Consider the following 21,156-nt stretch of genomic DNA (forward strand, 5'->3'; position numbering starts at 1 on the left):
GAAATAAACTAATTCCAACATTTGTGACCAATTACATGATGTAATGGTATTGGTACGAAGTTTTAAGACAAAAGAGTTTGGTTGAAAATTCTGACATCTACTTGTATCTACTAGCTGAGGCGTTCAGGGTCAAATATGGCTGTCCAACTTCCTCACAGACCCCACGGAAGTTAATACATGTGGTTTTGTATGAAGAACACATGGACCGGGAAACATAATAGAGAAATACAAACAGGAAATTTGCTTGGGTGATGAGAAAGCAGTCCAATGAAGGGAGCGAGCTGAGAGGGGCAGAGAAAATTGGTGTGGAAAATGTCTGAGGAACACACTTGAGGGCGAGTGACAGAAAGGAGAAAGAGACACTCAGACTGTGAAAGAAAGAGAGGAATTGAGAGAAAGAAAGCTGTAGAGGGGTCTGACGCTGTGGCGGATGCTGCAGGGGTTCAGCTGGTCAGGCTTCACAGAGACACACATACAGAGGCCATTAGGTCCCTGGTGGGTATCTCTGCACCTGTGTGTCATGTGTTTCTAGGTCAAGTGGGTGCCTGATAATCTAAGATGAACCGCAGCAGTGACTTTCTCCTTCTGTCACTGACATTGTATTCTTCCTTTCTCCCCCCCCCACCCACTCCACATGCATGCATATACAAATACACACACACAATCCACCCCTCCTCATTTCTCTTGTCTGCTCCTTGTGCTGCTAATGAATTGGAACGGTGCAGACTGAGACATGATGCACAGCTGATTCCCTCACTCTTACACACACACACACACACACACACACACACACACACACACACACACACTTACCCTTTCCTAATCTGGGTCAGCGGTGCCCCTCTTGGTCACCCCTGGTGGAGCCCTCCAGACGGAGGGCGTAGAGTGGGAGCAGAGAGGCCTGGGCTCTCAGTGACCTGATTAAAGGCTCTTACACAAACTAGTGATCTCCACAAGCAAGCAAATGACACACGTCCTGGGCAAGCTACTGGACTTTTTCTAATACTTTCTGGTTGTCGTATACTTGTCCACTTATGTGTACAGTGATCAGAAATATTTCATAGGTTCTTGTGAATTTTCTGCTCAGATCTAATCAGTCCAAAAAGACATGTTTTTTATCCCGAGTGGTTTTAATTGGGGTGCTGTGATGTGAACGCCACCACGGGATGGACATAAAGACTTGGGGAAAATGGATACTGCACCAGCTGGTTATCATTGCATTGCCATGTTCAGGCACCATCGCTGAAAGGTCACCTCTCTCAGCTCATATAATGGTCCAGTGTGTTTTGTTATTCGTGTTCTGTCTGTGAATCATTTTAGGCCCCGTGAGTCCATCCTGGCTCTGTGACCCGTTGTTTTTTTACCGCTTACAAACAGCACAGCACCCCCCCCCCGAGAAAAGCTTAGAAATCTGTACAAAGTATTACTTCTGAGCATAAAAGGTGAAGTAATAGAAGCATGACTCACTCCAGAGGAGACATACACTACCAGGAAACTGCTATATCTGTTTAGCCGTGCCTGGTCTGTGTGTGTATTGTATTATGGACATTTCCTGCTGAGCATTCCCTGGTTACTCTGTAATTACTGAAAATATCCTCACACCACTAAGTTAAGAGTCTGGCCAAAAGTGGAGGGTCAACGCCACTGAAGATTTCTAAAAATGTTGCTTCCTCCAAACCCCTAGGATGGCCAAAAGAGGAATATGGCCTTTGCGAGAAAGTTCTCATGAACTTGAAGCACTTAAAAAAAGACTTTGAAATTCATAATAAAATTGACACATGTAATATATATGTGTCAATTTGAATACAATAAATATCAATGCATAATATGAGATACATAAAAGGATTATTTCACTCAACTCCTGTATGGGATTCAGCATTTGTGATCGGTGATGATTTATTTGCTCAGATTTTGAGATCTTTTTCTTTTTTTAGTCAAATATTTGAAAAGACAGAAGTGAGAGATGTATATTAACTACATTGATAAAGACCACTGCCTAAGAAAGATGAGCTCAACACACATATGCTACTTTCACCACATTGGGCAGCTTGCTATGTCTAAATTGGCATATTTTTATACCAGAAGCCCTTCGTGACACAACCTCTGAACTGAACCAGGGATCTTTCACTTGTTAGATTACATTGCATGACTTGAAACACGTGATCTCACATAAATACGACACTTCAAATACTTTATAGGATACAAAGCAACATCTCAGTTTCAAGAAAGAAACAGTTTCTAAGAGGTTAGCGTTAAGTTTTGCAGCTCTGCATTGTTTTCATAAAAACCAAGGGGTGCAACATGTTCGGTTTCCTGTGGGTTATATTTTAAAGGTTAGCAGAGGATGGAGGTGTGGAGCTTATCTAATCGGTGTTACTACAATCAGCAGTGGCATTTTGTAGCTGATTAGGCCAAAGTCTGACGTGACAGACAAGCTAAGACAAAGTTAGCTGATCAGTGTGTGTGAGTGTGCATATGTGTTCATTCACGTAACAACAACCTCATAATGAGTGTTTAACCACTCGAGCAGTGCTCACCTGTGTCAACGTGTTGAGGGACTGAGTTAATTATTGTCCTCCAGACGTCTGCAAGGCCTCAGAGGCCGAGAGATTACAAGCTGAGGATTAGATAAACAGGAGAAGCTACCTTTCTTTTCAAATCAATCCCGAGATTACTGATCCATTGTGCTGGTTAAATAATGAAGATAAACCAGAGCATCAGTGCAGTTATTCACGCTTGTTTAAGATAATGCTCATAAATTACTTTGCTTCACGCCAGATGTGTGCCCCTCTTGTTAAGGAGGCTGATGATTCCACCCTCCCCGACCAACAACAACACTCCAGTGTTAGGCTAACCTCCTGGTGACTTAATCGCAGCATCTGGCAAACGTTAGGCTTCACCTGAACCCACCGTTTATGCTGTAATCTGAGCAGTGCTCTTACAGATGTGGCTTCAATAGGCAAAGCTGGCTGTGAGTGTGTGTGAGAGCGTGTGATCATATATGAACTCTCACATCTGCGCACTCTCTGGGCTCAGCTCTGCTCGCATGGTTTTAAAAGACAATCGCTCAGTTCAGGATGGGAATCCAAGAAGCCGGAGCAGGCACAGCAGGAATGCCCTTTTCACAGAGTGCACAATAACCACCCAGCCCCAGAGAACACAGTGCCTGGCTTGCCTAGTGAACGCACAACAGTGACAGTGTGCCGCGCACGTGGTCGAGATGAGTCTATGTGCCCTTTTGTTAGCAGTGACTGATGAACGAAAAAAAAAGGGGAGGGAAAAAGAAAGCGAAAACAGACAAGACCTATAAGACAATAATACCACACTCCCTGCACAGCTGGCATATTTTCTGAGAAGCTATTTCCTGTAAAAATTCTGACACGGGAATAATGATGGCTTTGATTGGGCCCCATTTAACGGGAGGCACTTCCTGTTCCTTTGTATTGGTCTCATTGTGAGAAGATGGGGTGGGAGGGGGGTGGAGTGGGCGAGGCAGGGTTTGAGGGAAACAGCTGCTGGAGATGACACAGTCAAGAACATCCCTGTGACCTCCCACCCTTGCACACAACGCACACACATTCGCACATATCACCACCTCTCACATTGGTAGACCTGTAAATGTGGGTGCATGCAGATTTTTCTGCTGGTGACCCAGTTAAATCTCTTTTTAACTTCCACGCTGAATCGAGAGTTATTCAAAGCTGGAACACGACCATGGGACGCTTACTTTCAATTCTCAGGGCAAGCGCCACTCAAAGAGCAACTTTCAAGTCATCGTTAGTAGTTAAAGTTCAAAAGCATGACACTCAGATCAGTCACTGAGCACTGCCATCTGAGGTCTTTAGTCCAGGGGAATATCTAGATTAGCAGATTACTGTGCCTCTATTCAAACAACCCAGGGATAATACCTTTAGCAACCTGTTTACAGGAAAACAGGGCCAAGTGTTTTCATAAAATTATCATATATAAATTGTCACCAATATACCTAAATGCCATTAGTAATCACAGTATAAGCCAGATTAATGAGCAGAGAATGAAAAAGAGCACACTTTCAACAGATAAGAGTTTTTTAAAACTCTTATCTAAAATTAGTTATTAAACTAAGCTGCAGCTTAAATGTCAAAAACAAGTCAGTATCTTTGAAATCTTTGTTGTTAAAAAAAGCTTTCGTTAAATGTTATTTAAAGGTTAGGGTTTGTGATCGCGTCTGTTTTGTTTGTACAAAGTGAGGGAAGTCTCACTTGTTATCTGTAAAGGAAGGTCTGTGGTTCTCAAGTTAATTGCTGCAAGCACAGCTGTACGTTGCACTTCTTCTTCTTCTGGAGAGCCTGACATAACCTTTGGTTTGCTTAGTTTTGAGAATAATTGTGAAATTAGAAAACTTTGCAAGACGTTCTGTGCTCAGAGGTGGAATGCACACACGCGAACGCACACTTAGTCTTTATGCACACACGCTGACGTTTTCTGAGTGAGGTTTTCCATTAGCGTTTTTGCAGAGATCACAGGTTCTTCTGTTTCCTGCCACACTCAGTGTTTCGCCACACAAGCTAACCAGTGTTCATGCACTCTCTGCTGTGCATTGAACATGATCACTGGAAAATCATCAGCACAACACACACTCACACACTCACACCTGCCACAAACACAGATGCAAGAGCACAAACACAGTTATGGTTAAGCTTGATTATGCATCTGTGTTTCTCACACTCTCTCTCTCTCTCATACACACACACACACACACACACACACACACACACACACACACACACATAGATGGATAGATATACATATAATATTATGTATATAATATGCAAAAGCAAAGCAGATTTAAAGAACTCCATTGGTGAAGATAAGCTTGGCAACCTTTTGATAAAGTCATCTGCTCCATTCAGCTACAAACCATATATTTTTAACCAATCAGTTTCCAAGGCTGGATAAAGTGCCCTAATGTCTCGTTACATGAGGGCTGTGGAAGTTATCGCACTTAGCGATATAACAGAATTTCCATCATTATTCCTCTCAGCACATTTTACACACCGGTTGAGTTACTGTTAGTCATTACTGCTGCTCTTTGACACCATTCGTGTTTTGAATAGAAAAAAACACTTTGCGCCTCTTTTCAGGGATCTTCTCAGATTTGATATAGGTGATCTCTTGGCAGGCAGCATTGTCTGATTATGGGAACCCTTACAGTTGAATTTGTGCAAACTGCAAAGGGTGTCCAAGAAGACTCAGTACTGAGGTTTGTTCTTTTTTACTTTTCATGTAAATGACACGTTCTTCAGTAACTGAGAGTAATAAACATAAACCTGATGATGAGATTATCTTGAACTGTCAACAATCTATGGGCCGACTTTTAAATCGCTTCAGTCCTTCTTTTCCAATTTAGAGGTTGTGCTCACTAATCATAAACTGATTGTTAATAAAGATGGAAATTAACTTCATCATTTTGACCAGTAATGATCATTTTGTAATCTCTATTAAAAATGCTTAAAATATTAAGAGTTGCAGGTATAAATAACATGTAATTTGGTTCAGTTACTCAATTAGTAAAAAATGATTTTAACAGAAAGAAAAATGTGTTTGTTACATTTACATTTTTGAGTTATTAACTGCTGCATAGTTTTACTTATATACCTTTTATTTAATTTTTTTTATGTACAATTTATTATTAAAATAATCTCTCTTACTTGTGATTCTTTATCCCTTTCTTCATTTTCTGTTGGTCTTTTATTCTGTTATAAAGTGAATGAGACCTAAATGTTAAAATGAATATTGGAGGGATGGCTTTTCTGGAAAATAATTTAATCATCTTATTTTTCCCCTTCAGTCTATATTTCTAATTTACATTATATTTCTTTTGTCACCATCATATCTTACTGTTCTTTTTCTTCTTTTCTTAAATCGCCTGCTCTTATCCATTTTTCCAGCTGTGCTGTACCAACAGTCCAGATGTTGAGAGACTGGCTCTCATAACCTCTTCTACTGTCATTCACCTCACTATAAGCCAGATCTTATTTGATATTTAAAATGTTAGCTTTTTTTTTTAGGGAGGACTTTTGTGTGTGTCTTTTGTCCTTTGTGTGCAATTTTATAATCATGAAGAAATTTGACTTCTGCACAGTTTTAATTCTCATTATAAAAACACTACAACAACAAAAAATTCTGTCTTTCAAAAAAAACATTTGCATTAGCAATTTTCTTTGTCCTCATTTGCTGTTTTTTCTTCAGTTTTGTCTATTTTTATTTTACGTTTCATTGCTGCATTTATTTGCTAAAACGACATTTAACAGATTAAAAACTAGATATTTTTGACTAAAACTTCACAAAGTTGTTCATAACAGTTTGCTGTAGTTCTGATACACCTTATAACCAAACAAAAGTACGCAATTTATTGTCTGACATTATTCATGACAGGTTTTATTTAGTGCAACGTAATAAAGTATCAGTGCCCATTGACACATCTTTATAGTTTAGGACTACAGCTTGCTACATGTAGTATTTACAATAATTAAGTATAAGCAACATTTTTGGCCAGTAGGTGCAGAAATAAAATATAAAAAAAAAAAAAGACAAGTTTTATAGGATTACATGTGAAAAGTAAAAGAGCATTGTAAGGAAAAGACTGATGGAAGTTCAGTGCATTGGACGATGTTACAACCAAGTGTCCTTTACACACACCCACACACACACACACCTCAGACACACAATCCCTCCCTCTCTCTTAGCTTTAAAACAAATGCTAAAACTGTTATCTTGACGTAACACTTTACTGGCTGGGTCAAAGGACACTTAGCCTCTAAAGTTACTATCTCTGCATGCGCATGGCCATTCATCAAAGTGGACCCAATGTCACCTTCCTCACCTCTTGTCCCATAATGCACCTCTCCTCCTCCTCCTCAACACTGTCATCCATGGTTCCTGCAACTGCTCACCCCTCCTTCGTTCCCCCGCTCTAGTGCTTCCTTCAAAGCGCACATTGATCATCAGTGGATAGACAGTTTAAGAGAGTCGTACTGGTTTTGCCGAGCGAGTGTGTGTGTGTGTGTATCGGCAGGGGTCACACTGTGAAATTAGGCTGCATGCCAAGGCTAATTGAACTCAGGGTCACTAACGCGCATCACTGACCGTGTTACTTAGCATATCTACTGATAAGATTGTGTGCATGTGTGTGTGTGCACGCGTGGTTGTGTGTATTGCAGGTAATTTAAAGTAAAACAGCAAACAGAACCCAAGGTAGCCATAATAAGGAATGACTACAGTTAAGTGGTTTAAGATGTCATGGGAAATGACATTCACAGACCATCAAAGGCATTTTTCACACGTTGCTGTGATAATAACCACAATTGTTTCACTGCTGTTTATAGAACAAGAGGTTTTAAATTGGAAGTAGCTTGCAATTAAACAAACCATGCAAACACAAAGTATATACATTCATGCATGTAACTGGAAAATAACAATCACAACCAGCGTTTGTTCCCATCTCAGGGAATTTTCCCCCCTGATGTTTTGGATGTTGTACGCATATAAGAGGCCACAAATGCTCTCTAATTTAATTTTGCATCCTTCTCAAAATAGATGGCCAGCATTAACTGCCCACATGAAGAAACGCCAAAAAGTAACTCACACATACATACAAAAGTCTAACTACTGAAAGGTCAAATTAGGTAGCAATTAGGCAAATTGAAATAGCTGCTAAATCCATTTTGCTCTAATTAGAACACTTAGTAGTACCACAATTTGTAATGCATTAGTCCAGTCACCTCTATGTAATTACGACATTTCATTTCACCTGCTGTGACCCGACATCTCCTGAATATCATTAAAAAGCAGCTTTTTTGAGGTTGTGTGAGAATGTAAAAAAAGGCCACAGTTAATAGTTTGCAAATACTTGCACACTAGTTAAAAGGAGACAGTTTAGGTTCTGCTCAACAGTAGTAACTATAGCTACAAGTAACATTAAGGGACATTAAGGAAAGAGTAAATGGTAAAACATGGTGTACCAGGGGCACAAGTGTAAGTTCTGCAGCAATGTTAAAATGGGTTAGATCAGATGTTGTGAGTAAGGTAGCATTTGGTTGTTTTTCTCATGTGTGAGAAGATCAAACTGGAGATAAAAACCTCTACAGTTTAAATTTTATATGCATAACACAATCAAAACATCAGTACATTTTAAAGTTCAAGATTCTACACATGAAAGTCCATGTAAAGTTCACGAGAAGTGCTGCTGTTATAAGTGACAATATGTCTGGAAGTGAAGGAAAGCTGGTAGTTTTGAGTTAGAAAGAGCTCACCAGATATCTGCAACCTTCTTCTCATAAAGCCTAACATTTCCCCGTATGTTCCATATTTTATTGCACGAGTTTGACTGTAACAATCTAATCTCCAGAGAATGAAGTTAACTTTATTTGCATCTGTTCTGCTGAGATGCTGCTTTGATGTTGACCCATGTCATCCCGGTGGCTTCTAATCAAATGACCTAATGAAGGGGGTGGTGATGTGTGTGTGTGTGTGTGTGTGTGTGTCTGCCGTCAGAATGCAGACTGAGACTATCCGCTTTCTCTACCCATGTGGAGCAAAGGGTCAAGAGTTGCAACAGTTTTAATGATGGCTTGAGTGAATGTGTGCGAGAGGGTGTGAGTGTGTATTGTGCACTAGATTCCTTTGTGCTCATCTTTCCTGAGTTGCGGTTCTCTGTAGCGTGACCTCCGGCCTGGTCACTTGACCTTTCCAGTGTTGACCCGTCCTTGGTCATCCAGCTGTAAAACAGACTGTGCACATCTGCGCTTTGGTTACATCCTGAAGAAGTTCTGTGCTCTTTAAATGAAAAAGCCTCATAAACACATCTGTTTGTTTTCTCACAGTGTGGGTTCCTACGTGGTTTCCTCCTGCGATTGGCCTATTTGCTCACTCTAAATCTGCATGCTAGAATCTTTACTATTATCGTTGTTCTTCCATAGGTTTTTTCCCCCTAGATTCCTTGCCCCCTCTGCAGAGGACCAGAGGAACTGCATTTGCGCAGACTGACACAACTTACAGTAAGGCATTTGGGAGCAGGCAAACGAAAGAGGAGCTGCATTTACTTCCTAATATTGTTAAGTTTTACATGTTAACCAAATAGATGACGCACTACCTAGTATTTAATATTTGCTTTTTCCTTTCCTTTCCTTTCCTTTCCTTTCCTCGTGGAGATATGCATAATGCCATTTGGACGGGTCTCACTTAAATGACTCTCAAATACACACAGGAACAATTTATTAGAAAAAGTGGGGTGTTTGGGATGATTGTCAAACCATTCCAGGAGAGAAGAAACAGAGCGTACAGATTTCCGTCGCAGTTGCATCTGGCTGATCACAGTTGCATCTGGCTGACGGAGAAACTTTGACACACAAATCTGTCTTCAACAGCCCGAAAATCTCAATCTAAGAGGGCAGTTTCACAAAGTTCGAAGCTTGTGGAATGAATACGGTGTAAGACCTGCGCGACAAGCCACGGCAACAGACTGAAAAAAAATAAAATCTCCCCTTTTTCTACCCGCATCTTTCTTTCTTTCTATTTGAACTTGTTGGGTCCCCGATAAAGCACACAGGGCCCCCTTTTCGTCTCCTCCCATCCATCTCTCTTTCTCTCCTTCCTCTATATCTCTCTTTCTCTCTCTCCCCCCTGCTAGGATCCCCACAGCTGCGCGGACCAGGTGCGTTCCGCCCCGACACACACACACGCGCGCGCTGACACACACACACACACACACACACACCCTTACACCCGCCAACGGACGCAGCAGGAAATGCCTAATACCAGTTTTAGAATGATGCCACTATGCCAGCTTGACAGGGAGGCTGCAGGATCTGTCACAAGAGACGGCAACGGAGACCGAGAGAGAAAGCAAACCCGACTGAGTGAGCAGTATCTCGCACAAAACGAGGAAACCGAAAGAATGAAATAATTGCTTTATTTCCAAATGGTACCTTCTAATATTAAGTCGAGACAGCCGAAAAGACTTTCCGCTGCTCTACCAAACAGTGTCACCTCACGGGGGTTCATTTCCAATACTTGCATCTCCACTGACAGAGCCAAACATACATCCAGTGACACCCCTCTCCAGGGATCCTAAAGTAAAAGGGACCTCTTTGTGACTGTGCTTATGCGTGGGACAGCGCACGCATGTGTGACTTTACGTGTGGGTGGATGCACATGTGTTTTTATAACAAAAAAAAAGAAAAGAAAAAAGTACCAGTTATTTTGGTCTGTGGCTCACCACAGCTCACACTCTCCTCTGTCTTGTACTCATCTCACATGGCCCCAACAGAAGAAGGGGAAAAAGTGTGTGACAGACTGAGAAGCCAGTGAACAAGAGAAAGACAGATCAGAAAATACAGATAAGATAAAGAACGAGTTGATGAGGTGGAGGAAAATAAATTTGTCATCAAAAGGTTTGCACACTACAGGAGATTTTAGAAAATACCCGACAAATCAGTATGCACCGCTGGCCTAATTCGTATTTGATGGCCTCCATTTGTACTGGTGCTGGTGTGTTTCTTCTCAAAAGTACTGCACTTCTCATAAAATGTCTCACAGAACGAGGTCTTGGGAAGGGAGCCAATACATGTTGTTTCATACAACAGTGAAGAAGATTACTTCTTAAGCAAAAAAAGCATATATAGTCCCACCAGTCATGATTTCCTAAAACCTAAGCGTCTTCTAGGCTACCATATACGGGTGGCCTGGTGATACAGGGGTTAGTGCTATCGTCTCACAGCAAGAAGGTTCCTGAATTGAACCCCAGCTGGGGCCTTTCTGCGTGGAGCTTGCACTTTCTTCCTGTGCCAGTTAGGGCTTCCTCCTACAGTCCAAACACATGCACATCTATTGGCCACGGAGGTGAGGTAAGCAGACAAAGTCCTTTAGGTGTATAAAATGCATGGTTAAATGACTAAAGAAGCAGGTTTAGTCATAGTTTTTTATTTAAAACGTCAGTTTTATTCAACCGTAATTTAGTCATCTAAATTCTTTTTACTCTGCTTTAGTCGACTGCATATCGTGAGATTATATTAGACTAAATCTAGATCTAAACTTGAGTCATTTGAATAAAATATAAAGTGTAACAGTTTACACAGTTTAAAAAGCATTTTACCAGAATAAACAAAGCTCTACCCGTTCCCCGGGGCAGCTCAAATGTGCGCATCTAATCTTACTGCACACTTCCAAACTCGTCCCATGTTTCTACGCAATTAAGTAGTTCTGATTGGATCTCATCTCTGCAGAGATGTTTTTATTCATGCACAGTGAGCGTCAGTTCATTTCCTCACACTTTTTGTCGTCATGCATTAGTTTTTATTTCCTTATAGCCAATTTCGTAGACATTGGTTAAAACTAGTCTAAACTAAATGACAATTTTTTGTTGCCCCTGTAAGCATTTTTAGCCTTGGACTAGGCTAAGTCCACTTCTCGTATCTGAGGCTGCTACACAATGTTTTTGGAGCATGGTTACAGTCAGTCTTAGGGATCGAAAATAAAAACATATGTATGTTAAATTGTAGCATACATATTATGCTATCAATTGATTAAAATCTGATTCTCTTCAATAAGAACCACACACCAACTTGCAGTACTGTGTAATAGTCTACTATAGACTATTACACAGTACTCGGATCATCATGAACAATCAAGGAGATTTGCAAAAAAAAAAAAGCAATAAAACAACAAAAATCAGTAGCACAAGTCTCTAATCATCCCACTGACCCAGTCCAATTTAATAGCACGTTATAGGACAATATTTGATCAGCTGACACAATAGGACATTATGGCTGCATCTAAAGTAACAGCCCTGATGGTGTCTCACTGATAAATACGCATTAAGTTGCATACATTTAACCTTTTTTGCCTTTTCTTTTTTTGTCAGTCTTTGTGAAGCAGCTTTGCTACTTTTAATATTCAGTTAAATGAGAAAAATGCAAAGCCATTAATAGTCTAATATGTCATAGTTACTTATCATGTATATGCTGAACGTTCTGAGGTATTGATATTTTTTTTTCTCCCACAGAGGTCTATAAATAGGAAATGATGCACATGGTGCATGTTACTATGTATATGTCAGAGGTCAGTGTGATCAGAGACAAATGTGCAGTGTAAAGCACAAGTGCAATGTGGCTAACGAAAACTCTTTGCATTTTATTGTATTGGAAACTTAGAGAGACCGCCAAACTCATATATTGACACATACACAATTGCACACCCTGACACCTCAATGTGGCCACATTCTCACCTCAAACCTTTCCATTCACTGACTGACAGGCCAGCGTTTCCACCAGCGGATGTTTTTTGAGGCCAGTATTTCTTTGAAAAGACACAGAGGGCCTCAGCCGCATAGGAGAAAATTACGTCTTCAGTAGGATACCAAGAGTCTTCGTGCCTCGCTGCTGAACCCTTTCTCTTTCATACACCATGGAGGTTATAATTTGCTTTTTGCGTGCATCAACTGAAATGTTTCACAGAATGACATAATTCTGTGTTGGAACCTGTTGGAAGTAAATTTCTATACAAAAAAACTAAACATAGACGCACACACACACACACATATGCACACACTCCAACAGGAAGAGTGTGGGTGTTTGGGAGCAGCTGCATGGAGTGGCATCAGACCCAGCTTCCTCCTGGTGCAGCGAGCACCATCTCTCCTCCCTTTTCTTTTTCTCTCCCACCATCTACTCATTTCCTACACATTTATTTCTAATCTTCCTTTGTTGTCGCCACTTCCTAGACAGAAACATATATTTAGTTGCAAATAGGCAACATCATCATGCCACCATCTTTATGATGAGTCTCATCAGGAAACTGAACCCAAGATTCAATCTGCACCGTTGACAGAAATTAGTTGGCTGTGGCAAGCACACGGAAAACAGTTTGCGCATGTTGCAATGCAAAGACTCTGTGTGTGTGTGTGTGTGTGTGTGTGTCCTGTTTCTGCCCTCTTTCCTTAGAATGGTTACACATCAGCACATTGCCACCTGAAAGCCCAAACGTTACTCAATACTTTCCTGCACTGAGCTCTAATTGAGAGCTTGCTAGCAATTTTAAGAGTTTACTTAACTTGCGCACCTGCGCGATGTGAAGCTGCAATGACTCAAGCAGTTGATGGACAGAGCAGATAAAGCTATAAAAACACACACACACACACACTACATAAAAGAGAGATGGTTTGGAAATGTATCTGTTATATGGGCGCCCCAGCTGCAAAATGTCAATCTTTTGATTGTTACACAATCATCTCTGTAGTGGCTTGATTATAAAAATGACATGATAAACAGGATGCATTGCATGTGTCAGAGAAATGTTCAGCAGTGTTTGAATCAAGGCCAGTGGAATCTTCTTCTAACACAAAGAGGCACAGGTGCAAGAGCCTAAGCATCTTGGTGTTTCAATTTTCTTTTCACTTTTCTCTCTTCTTGCTCCATACTGCTATTACTCAGTCCAATTCCAGCCATTACTCCTACATCTTTCTGCTTTCTTTTAAGAGCTCCTCTCAACCATTTTCTGTCAGCAGCACACTCCCAGTACGTGATAACTGTGCTGAAGACACTCAGCAGTTATTTCTGTGTTTCCTGTGTGTCATGTGGTGGTAGCTTGAGCTAGCTAGCATGGCTGACAACACACAGGCTCCCAGGTGCAGAGTGTCACGGAGTGGGCTGTCAGCCAGAAAGCCTGTGGGCCAGTTAGCAGCCAACAGGGCCCTGCAGCACGTGCTGGCCTCCACCCCCCCAGTGCTATTCCCAGTGGCAAAGAAGAACAAAGTTATAACATTCTGTCTTTTTTGGGAAAACACATGTGTATGTGAACATGTGTGAGCCTGCGTTTCTGCTGCACCAAAGTAACCTGTTTGAGAGTACATTTTTTAAACACAACATCACTGCTTTGTCAATGACTGGCATGCTGTAGCTGATCTGCCGTATTTGGTAATATGCTCGTGTTTCTCTCTCAGAGTTAAAGGGTCAGGCTGCACTAACAGAGCCGACCTCGAGTGAAACCGGCATGCAGGGGCACCAGGGTTTGCCCTCTTCCCCCAGCTCGCCCCCAGGCCACAGATGCATCGACCCAGACAAGGCTGCACTTCTCTGGGCAGCACAGAGAGACTGCTGTGCTCTGGTTCCTGGAGCCCTGATGCTCTGATTGAGACCCTGCGCCCATGCAGGAACCAGAGGGAGGGGAAGAGAGAGCAACAGAGGGGATGCAAACACATCTGGCATCTGCAAAACCCGCACACAACTTCTCATATCATCACGGAGTAATGTACAGGCCCTATAGAAAAGCAAAGCGCTCCCGTCCCTTCGCTATCACATGTGCGGAAGACGATACGCACCCCCACACAACCAAATGGTTGCATCGCTCCAAATTCTCATAATTATGTGAGGAGCAGGACAAGAAGGCACAACAATCCTCCAGCTGGTAGGACAGCACCAGTATACACCGCTCTGTGCTATTGTTCTTTATATATAGCTCTCCAAGAAAAGCTGTGTTGGTGTCTAAAACAATAGATTATGTCACCACATGGTATCTAAAACAGGAAATGGTATAAAACAATGCTCTCTCCAATGGTGTATGCACATAGGGTATGGTATATAAATAAAGTTAGCTCGATTGAAGCTCTTAAAGGGAAGATACATGAAAAGCTATGAAAGGAGGACACCTTAGAGAGCATATCAGAGTGCAAGAATTTGTGTGGGTGCACGTCTCTGCAAGGTGTCTTTTTGGTGTGTTTGCTTCTTTTGCGTGGGCGCTGCCTTTTGCATTAGGCGGCAGTACAGGACGGAGTTCGAGGTAGCGGTTGGGACTTGTGTTTGTGAGGGTTGAGTGTACACGTGTGGGTAAGAGTGCAGAGTACCTCTCATAAACAACCAGCACCAGCTTCAGCCCACTGTTCCACAGTGTCACAGGTCTTTGCAAAAGCTTTCTTCAAATCATCTGGCAACGATTTTCATGAGCACAGTTGTTTAAAAACGGATGGGTAATACACAAAAAAGATTTCTTGTGACAGAAAAAAAGAATATATCAAATGCGTGATGCTGGTATGGATGTGAGCTGCCCCCTCTCTTGGAGTATAGGCCAGTGAGAGGCAAAGCAGCACGCTGGAGCGGTGAGCCCTTTGTGGCCAGCTGTGGGGCCATTAAAGGCCCATCTGCAGACAATAGGCTCTGTCTGAAGGGCGCACACAGCCTGGTTCCTGTCCTGTTCTGCCTCACTGTGTTTGTGTATGGATGCGTACATGAGAGTACCAAGCATTTCCAAGCCCCATTTTAATCTATTACAAAGGAATACAGAGAAAACACATTTACTCACGCAGCTACACTCTAAATGGCACTCGTTTTTACATGTCTGTGTTAAAGCCGGTAATTTTCCACACAAAAATCTCTCCCTACGTATTATCAACTCATAACCTGAGTTAGTGATAACGGCGTCTCTGCTTTGTGGGAGAATCATACTGTGGCTCACTCAGGCATCTCTTGTTTCAGTCAGAAATCATCACAGATGGCGGAAAACCTGATGTCACAGCGCGATTAAGGCTTTAATGCCACTCTCTTCGTCAAAGACGGGGGAAATGAAGATCGCTTCATTAAAAGGTTATCTCCTCTCACACACTTGAGACGCAAAGCAGAATGCAAAAATATAAGCAGGCACTGGAAAACAGCAAGCTGGCCCAACCACACACCACTCAGCGCGGTTCGATCAAGCAAGCCACAGCTTCACATGCCTCGACACACACGCACACACATACAGAGCTGCTGCATGCAGACACATGCAAAAATATCTGTCCCAATACTAAAATAGGCCTACAGAGGTTGCACCTGCACCTGTGCCCTGGTCCACACCTACACACAGGTGTCAGGATGTGACACATACACACAGACAGAGAGAGATAGCAGAGAGGGAGGGGGAAGAACAAGAGCGGGGTGAATCACACTACTGCGGTCGACCAGAAAGCTTTTTCTAGATATCATCTCTGTATTTTGGAGTGTAACCATGTGTGTGATTTTCATTTTTAAACAGACTTTCATGTTGATGTGTTTAATTATAAAAAACACGCAAGAAATTCTGCACACAAGGCAGAATCGGAAATTCAATTCTTTTAAGTATGTCAAATAATGAGCCTTTCATTCCTAATTATGGGCTACGTAGCGTAGAGTGAAAGTTTAAGCAAACCGTGTATCATATTGAATGCACGGGTATTCAAGTGTGTCATTGTGTGATTCAGAATGAATGGCCTTTGAATGTGCATCTGTTTATCACAGTGAGTCACCCATTTGTCCCCCCCAGTGGTACGTCCCTTCTCAAATGGGGCTGAAAAGGGGACAAAATACTTTACGCAGTGGTTTTTCTTTATTTTATAAATATAGATATCTGTGTGTGTATATATACAGAGCTTTGTGGGCAGACATATGCATAAATTAACACATACTGACACATATATACACAAACACCTGCACACTAAACATAAGGTAGGAGGAGAAACATTTTTATTTCCAGTGTAATAATAAGAAAGGCAACAACAAGTAATAAAAGGAATTAAATTGCAGTGTTTAGAAAAGTTAAAAACTAAAGAAAAACAGCATTAAAATCAAGCTAGTATTGGTGTCTTTGCCTGCTAAGAAGTATAAGAAACTGAGCTTTGTCACAGTGCTGTGGCAGTGTTGGAGGTGAGACGGATTACACGGATCAGGTTGGAAAACCGTTTCATCTTCCAGTTTACCAAGACAATGTTTATACACTCTTCCTTTGCAACATCATCCCACATTATATGTATATTATACATAACGTATGGATTTCTTTTGTGAAATCTCGCCACCCTCTGGAAGCTGTTAGTTACTGCAGTCAAAAAGAGCACTGCAATACAAAATTCAATCATGTTTCAAATTAATTTTTATGCAGCTTTTAAACATTTATTTTGTGTCATTGCTCTCCAAGTTTTTCAAGGTTTTTTTTGTTTTGTTTTATTTAGAAAATCTCTCAAAAATGTTTTACACATGTTTGTGTTCTCCATAGCTGGAAGGCAGCCAGGAATTACTGAAGCTTATAACAGATATGAGGCTCAGTAATGATGTTGACTAATGTGTTATTATCTTACAAATACGGACAGATGCATTGTAGATACAGTCCATTTATAAGAAAAAGAAAATGAATTAGATGCATGGACTGCGAACAATGAAATTAGTGCCTAGAAGCATATTCTGCGAGCTGAGTATTTTCCCTCTCTCACCACACGTGGCTCACATTTCATCCTTTCTGGCGCCGATGGGACAGGAAATCCCGGTGCCTTTGAGGCCACAGTAGCCTTTAGGTACCTTCTTCAGATACTGCTGGTGATAGTCCTCAGCGTAGTAAAACTGCTGTCCAACCAGAATCTCAGTTGTAATGGGCCCATATCCTTTTTTCTCCAGCTCCTAGAGACAAAACACAAACATTCACCACTTTAGTTAAAACTGAATGCAAACTGAGAAATAAAAAGAAAAGAAAAAAAAGCACCTGTTCATAGTGTACACTGTTTGTTATTCAGCTGATGCTCAGCACAGTGATGCCATTGACTGAGGTTAGTCATTGTCATTACGTTGTGGGTTTGTATTCTCCACACTGCTTTCATTACCACACTCATGAAATATATTCAGCATTGCTTTCTCCAACTCCCTTAGCTTCCTCAAATGAACACACCTCTTAAATGTTTTTTTTTTCAAATTCTGTAGTGTATTGCGTGTGAACTTCCAATATATCTCCCTCATACAGTAAAGAGTTTCTGCTCCTCAACTAGAAAGCAGGGTGATTGAGTGACAGAAGAAAGGAACATCTTTTGTTTTGTAGTGCAGCGTGCTTCTGTGGCTCTCTCTGTGGGACAAAGCATCAAAGAGTATCCGCTCTCTTTGAGGCCTCTTTAAGACATTTTCACACTTAGCCTTTTCTAAACACCTTGAGAGAAGGCTTCAAACCCACTAAAGCAGCACGCTCGTTCACATAGACACTCATAACGCCTTGAAAAACACCTCTGACAGATATATCAAAGGTTTACCTGCTGTGCTGAGTGGTTTTCTCTATCTAATAATACAAGCACTCAGGCCTCTCTAGATCAGTGCTCCTGAGAGCTGACAAACAACAAGTCTGAGCTGCACTGGGACTGTCTGTGGGCAACAAGTAGCTTGTGTGTACAACAGATTGCTACACCTCAGAGAGAGCAGTTTGCAGCACTGAGGTGCTTTGCTTTGTGGGGGCGTCAGATGGGCTCAGAAAGTACAACAAAACAAGAGCTGAATGTGCTCAAGAAGGATGAGCATGTTCTTACCTTCTGCATGTAAGTCATTAAGTATGTTGTTTATATCCGATAAGAGTATTGTGTAGAAGGTTGTGATTGTACAAACCTCAAAGATCTATCCCTAAACTTTACAGTCCTTCTGAGCAGGTTTTGGCTCATCACTTTGGTTTTATGAGAGCTCTTCTGCTTCATTTTTATTAACCAGCACCGCTGGTAATCAGGGTTGGGGTTAATTAATCCATATTTTGTTTGTTGAAAATTGATTAGTTACTGTTAAGTTGACATTTTTATACACTCGCTGGTCACTTTAGGGTTAGGGATAGGGTACATATTGCCAGCACTAGGCTGGATCCCTTTTTCCTTAATTCTTCACCCCAATGGAAACATAATCAGGGATTTTGCTCCATATTGACTGCAGTCATAAACGGATGTACATGGTTAGCAACCATGTACAAATGGTCCTAAGGGACCTAAAGTGTGCCACGAAACACCATTAAACCTCCACCAGCGGTAAGGATTTGTGTTTTCAGGAATTTGTGGCAAATTTTGATGTCTCAGCAGAAATCGAGACTCATCAGACCAGGCAGCATTTTCCAATTTTCTATGTTGTCAGATTTTGTGAATTGTAGCCTCACGTTACTGTTCTAAGCTGACAGAAGTGACGCTGGGTGTGGTCTGCATACCTTGGTTGTGTCAAGTTGTTATAGTGTTACTGTTGTCCTCCTGTCAGCTCGAAGAAATCTGGCCATTCTCCTTTGACCTCTGGCATCAACAAGGCATTGTCATTCAGAGAACTGCTGCTAAACCCAAGGGACGGCTGTGCAGCTTAAACCACTTTTCTTCCCCATTCTGATATTCAGTTTTATCTTCAGCACATCATCTTGACCATGTCTATATGCCTAAATACATACAGTTGCTGTCATGTGATTGGCTGATTAGATATTTGTATTAACAAACACTTGAATAGCTAAAGCCAATGAAGTAGACAGTGACTATACTTAGTAAAAAACCCACATGACCAGATTTTGCTTGTTAAATCAGTCAGTCCATCATCAAAACTGTTACAATTTCTTTGATTAAATTACTAATTATAATTGAGCTGATGAGTCTGTTGGAAAAGAGAAACAATAAAAACTCACAATGAAGCAGCGGTATGCTGTTTTTCACTGCCTAGAGCTATTTAGCTGTGAGAGTTCAACAAGCTAACCTCATACCTTTGGTCATCAGTAATTGTGTGATGAGAGAGGGAGACAATATCAGAAAAAATATCATTTCCAGCTGAGACTAATGTCAGTGAAAAGCAGCAGGGTAGTGTGTGATGTTGCCCACATGGAGGCAGTGTGGTACTAACCGTGTGTGCTCGGGTTTGCTGGAGGTGATGCAGTGGAGTCAGTAAATCAAAGCTCTGCACCCCACAGAGAGGCTGAGGCAGCAGCTGACCTCTAACTCCTCAGTGGTTGCCGCTACAATGTGAGGGCTCTAATCTCCCTGCAGGAAGGACCCAGTGTCCACAATCCAAACTACAACACAATGCAGTCCTTAACACAGAGCCCGAGCCTCACGAGCACAGACGTATTTACCTTTTAAAAAGGCAAACTGTGAGCAGTCTGCTAAAGAAGAACCAATTTTCCTGCTTGTATCCACCAGCACTGTGGTTAGCCAGCCGGCACAAGCAAAGAGCTTTGTACATCATGGCCTAATTAATCAGCCATCACCACCAAACCACAGTAGCAGAGAACCCTCCGGGGCAGAGGATGCTCCGTGTGAAGGGAGCGCCACGTCCAAGCAAAGGTCTGCTATTCTGAGTATACATACACCTCCACCCTGACACCCCCACACCACTCCCTCGCTCTCCATCCAGCCTTGTACAGCAGTCACAACACGGCGGCCATTTTAGATCTATAAATCAAAATGCATGGCGTCATGCCACTGTGTATAACCTTATGTGGCTTTGCTCTCTCTCTCTCTCACTGCAGCAGCGGCGGCAGCAGCAAAGGCATGGAAGGAAGAACATGGAGGGTAGGAAAGGATGTAAAGATGAGGGGGAGAAAATTCTAGATAGGAAAAAGTTGATGACGTTCAAATGATGGTTACCGAGAGACAGGCAGAAGCGTGTTTGCATGTGCAAATATGTATATGAGTGTGAGACGGCTGATGCAAAAGGTGTGTGTGCTGTTAGTCAATTTGTGGAGTCAGATATCTTGTCACAAATCCACATCATGGGGACCTGATCCCCAAAAAGCGAAGCCTTTTAGGGTTAATATGTTTTTATTTAGCAAAGATCATAGTTAGCATTGCGGCTAGTCGTGGCTCGCAGTTAACGCTGGATTAAATTTGAAGCTAATGAACGCAAGTCAATGCAATGTCCTCTTAAGTGACAAAAACATGTTTGTGTGTGTGTCCGGGGCTGAGCTCACTCAGCCCAGTCAGCCCTTCCTTTCTTCACGCCTGTCGGAAAGACTCCCATGTCAAAGACATGGCTGAATGGGTGCATGTCTGTTTCTCTCTCTCTCTCTGCATCTCCCTCCATTGCAGATCCTCTCGCTCTTTCTCCCATGTGAGCACAGAGGACTTTGCTTCGTGCTACCAAGTCCTCCCCGTTCGCCATCCAAGCGAGAGAGCCCCTCGCACCATCGCCATCGCTAGAGAGGCGGCCCCGGGACACAAATAGGACGTGACACCCCGAGAGAGGGTTGAGGTGGAGGAGGAAAAATGTACTCTCTCCCTCTCTCTCTTCCTTACCCCACTGCCTTGTCTCTCTGTGTCGTCTTCCCTCGGAAGGCCTACGGCTGCAGAGTGGTGGGGAAGAGACAGGCACTGACATAGAGTTTGTGACACTCAGTGACTCATGGTGAAGACATTTGAAA

At 42.0% G+C, this 21,156-nt stretch overlaps 1 protein-coding gene across 4 annotated transcripts in view; it reads right to left on the reverse strand.

The window, feature by feature from the left end:
- Positions 1 to 6,704: 6,704 nt before the first annotated feature.
- The window catches only part of si:ch1073-358c10.1 (peptide methionine sulfoxide reductase MsrA 1), a 46,786-nt gene continuing 32,334 nt past the window's right edge, over positions 6,705 to 21,156 (reverse strand). For 3 of the 4 annotated variants that reach the window (XM_005925659.2, XM_014334635.2, XM_005925660.3), the window contains exon 6: positions 6,705 to 17,432. In XM_005925659.2, coding sequence (XP_005925721.2) covers positions 17,259 to 17,432 — 174 coding nt within the window. In that variant the 3' untranslated portion in view covers positions 6,705 to 17,258. The remainder of the gene's footprint in view (positions 17,433 to 21,156) is intronic. The other variant, XR_315994.2, reaches the window with a different exon arrangement.

Source organism: Haplochromis burtoni, unplaced genomic scaffold (assembly GCF_018398535.1).
Source record: "Haplochromis burtoni strain Fernald_Lab_line unplaced genomic scaffold, NCSU_Asbu1 Contig_86, whole genome shotgun sequence".
In the NCBI taxonomy this organism is placed as follows: domain Eukaryota; kingdom Metazoa; phylum Chordata; class Actinopteri; order Cichliformes; family Cichlidae; genus Haplochromis; species Haplochromis burtoni.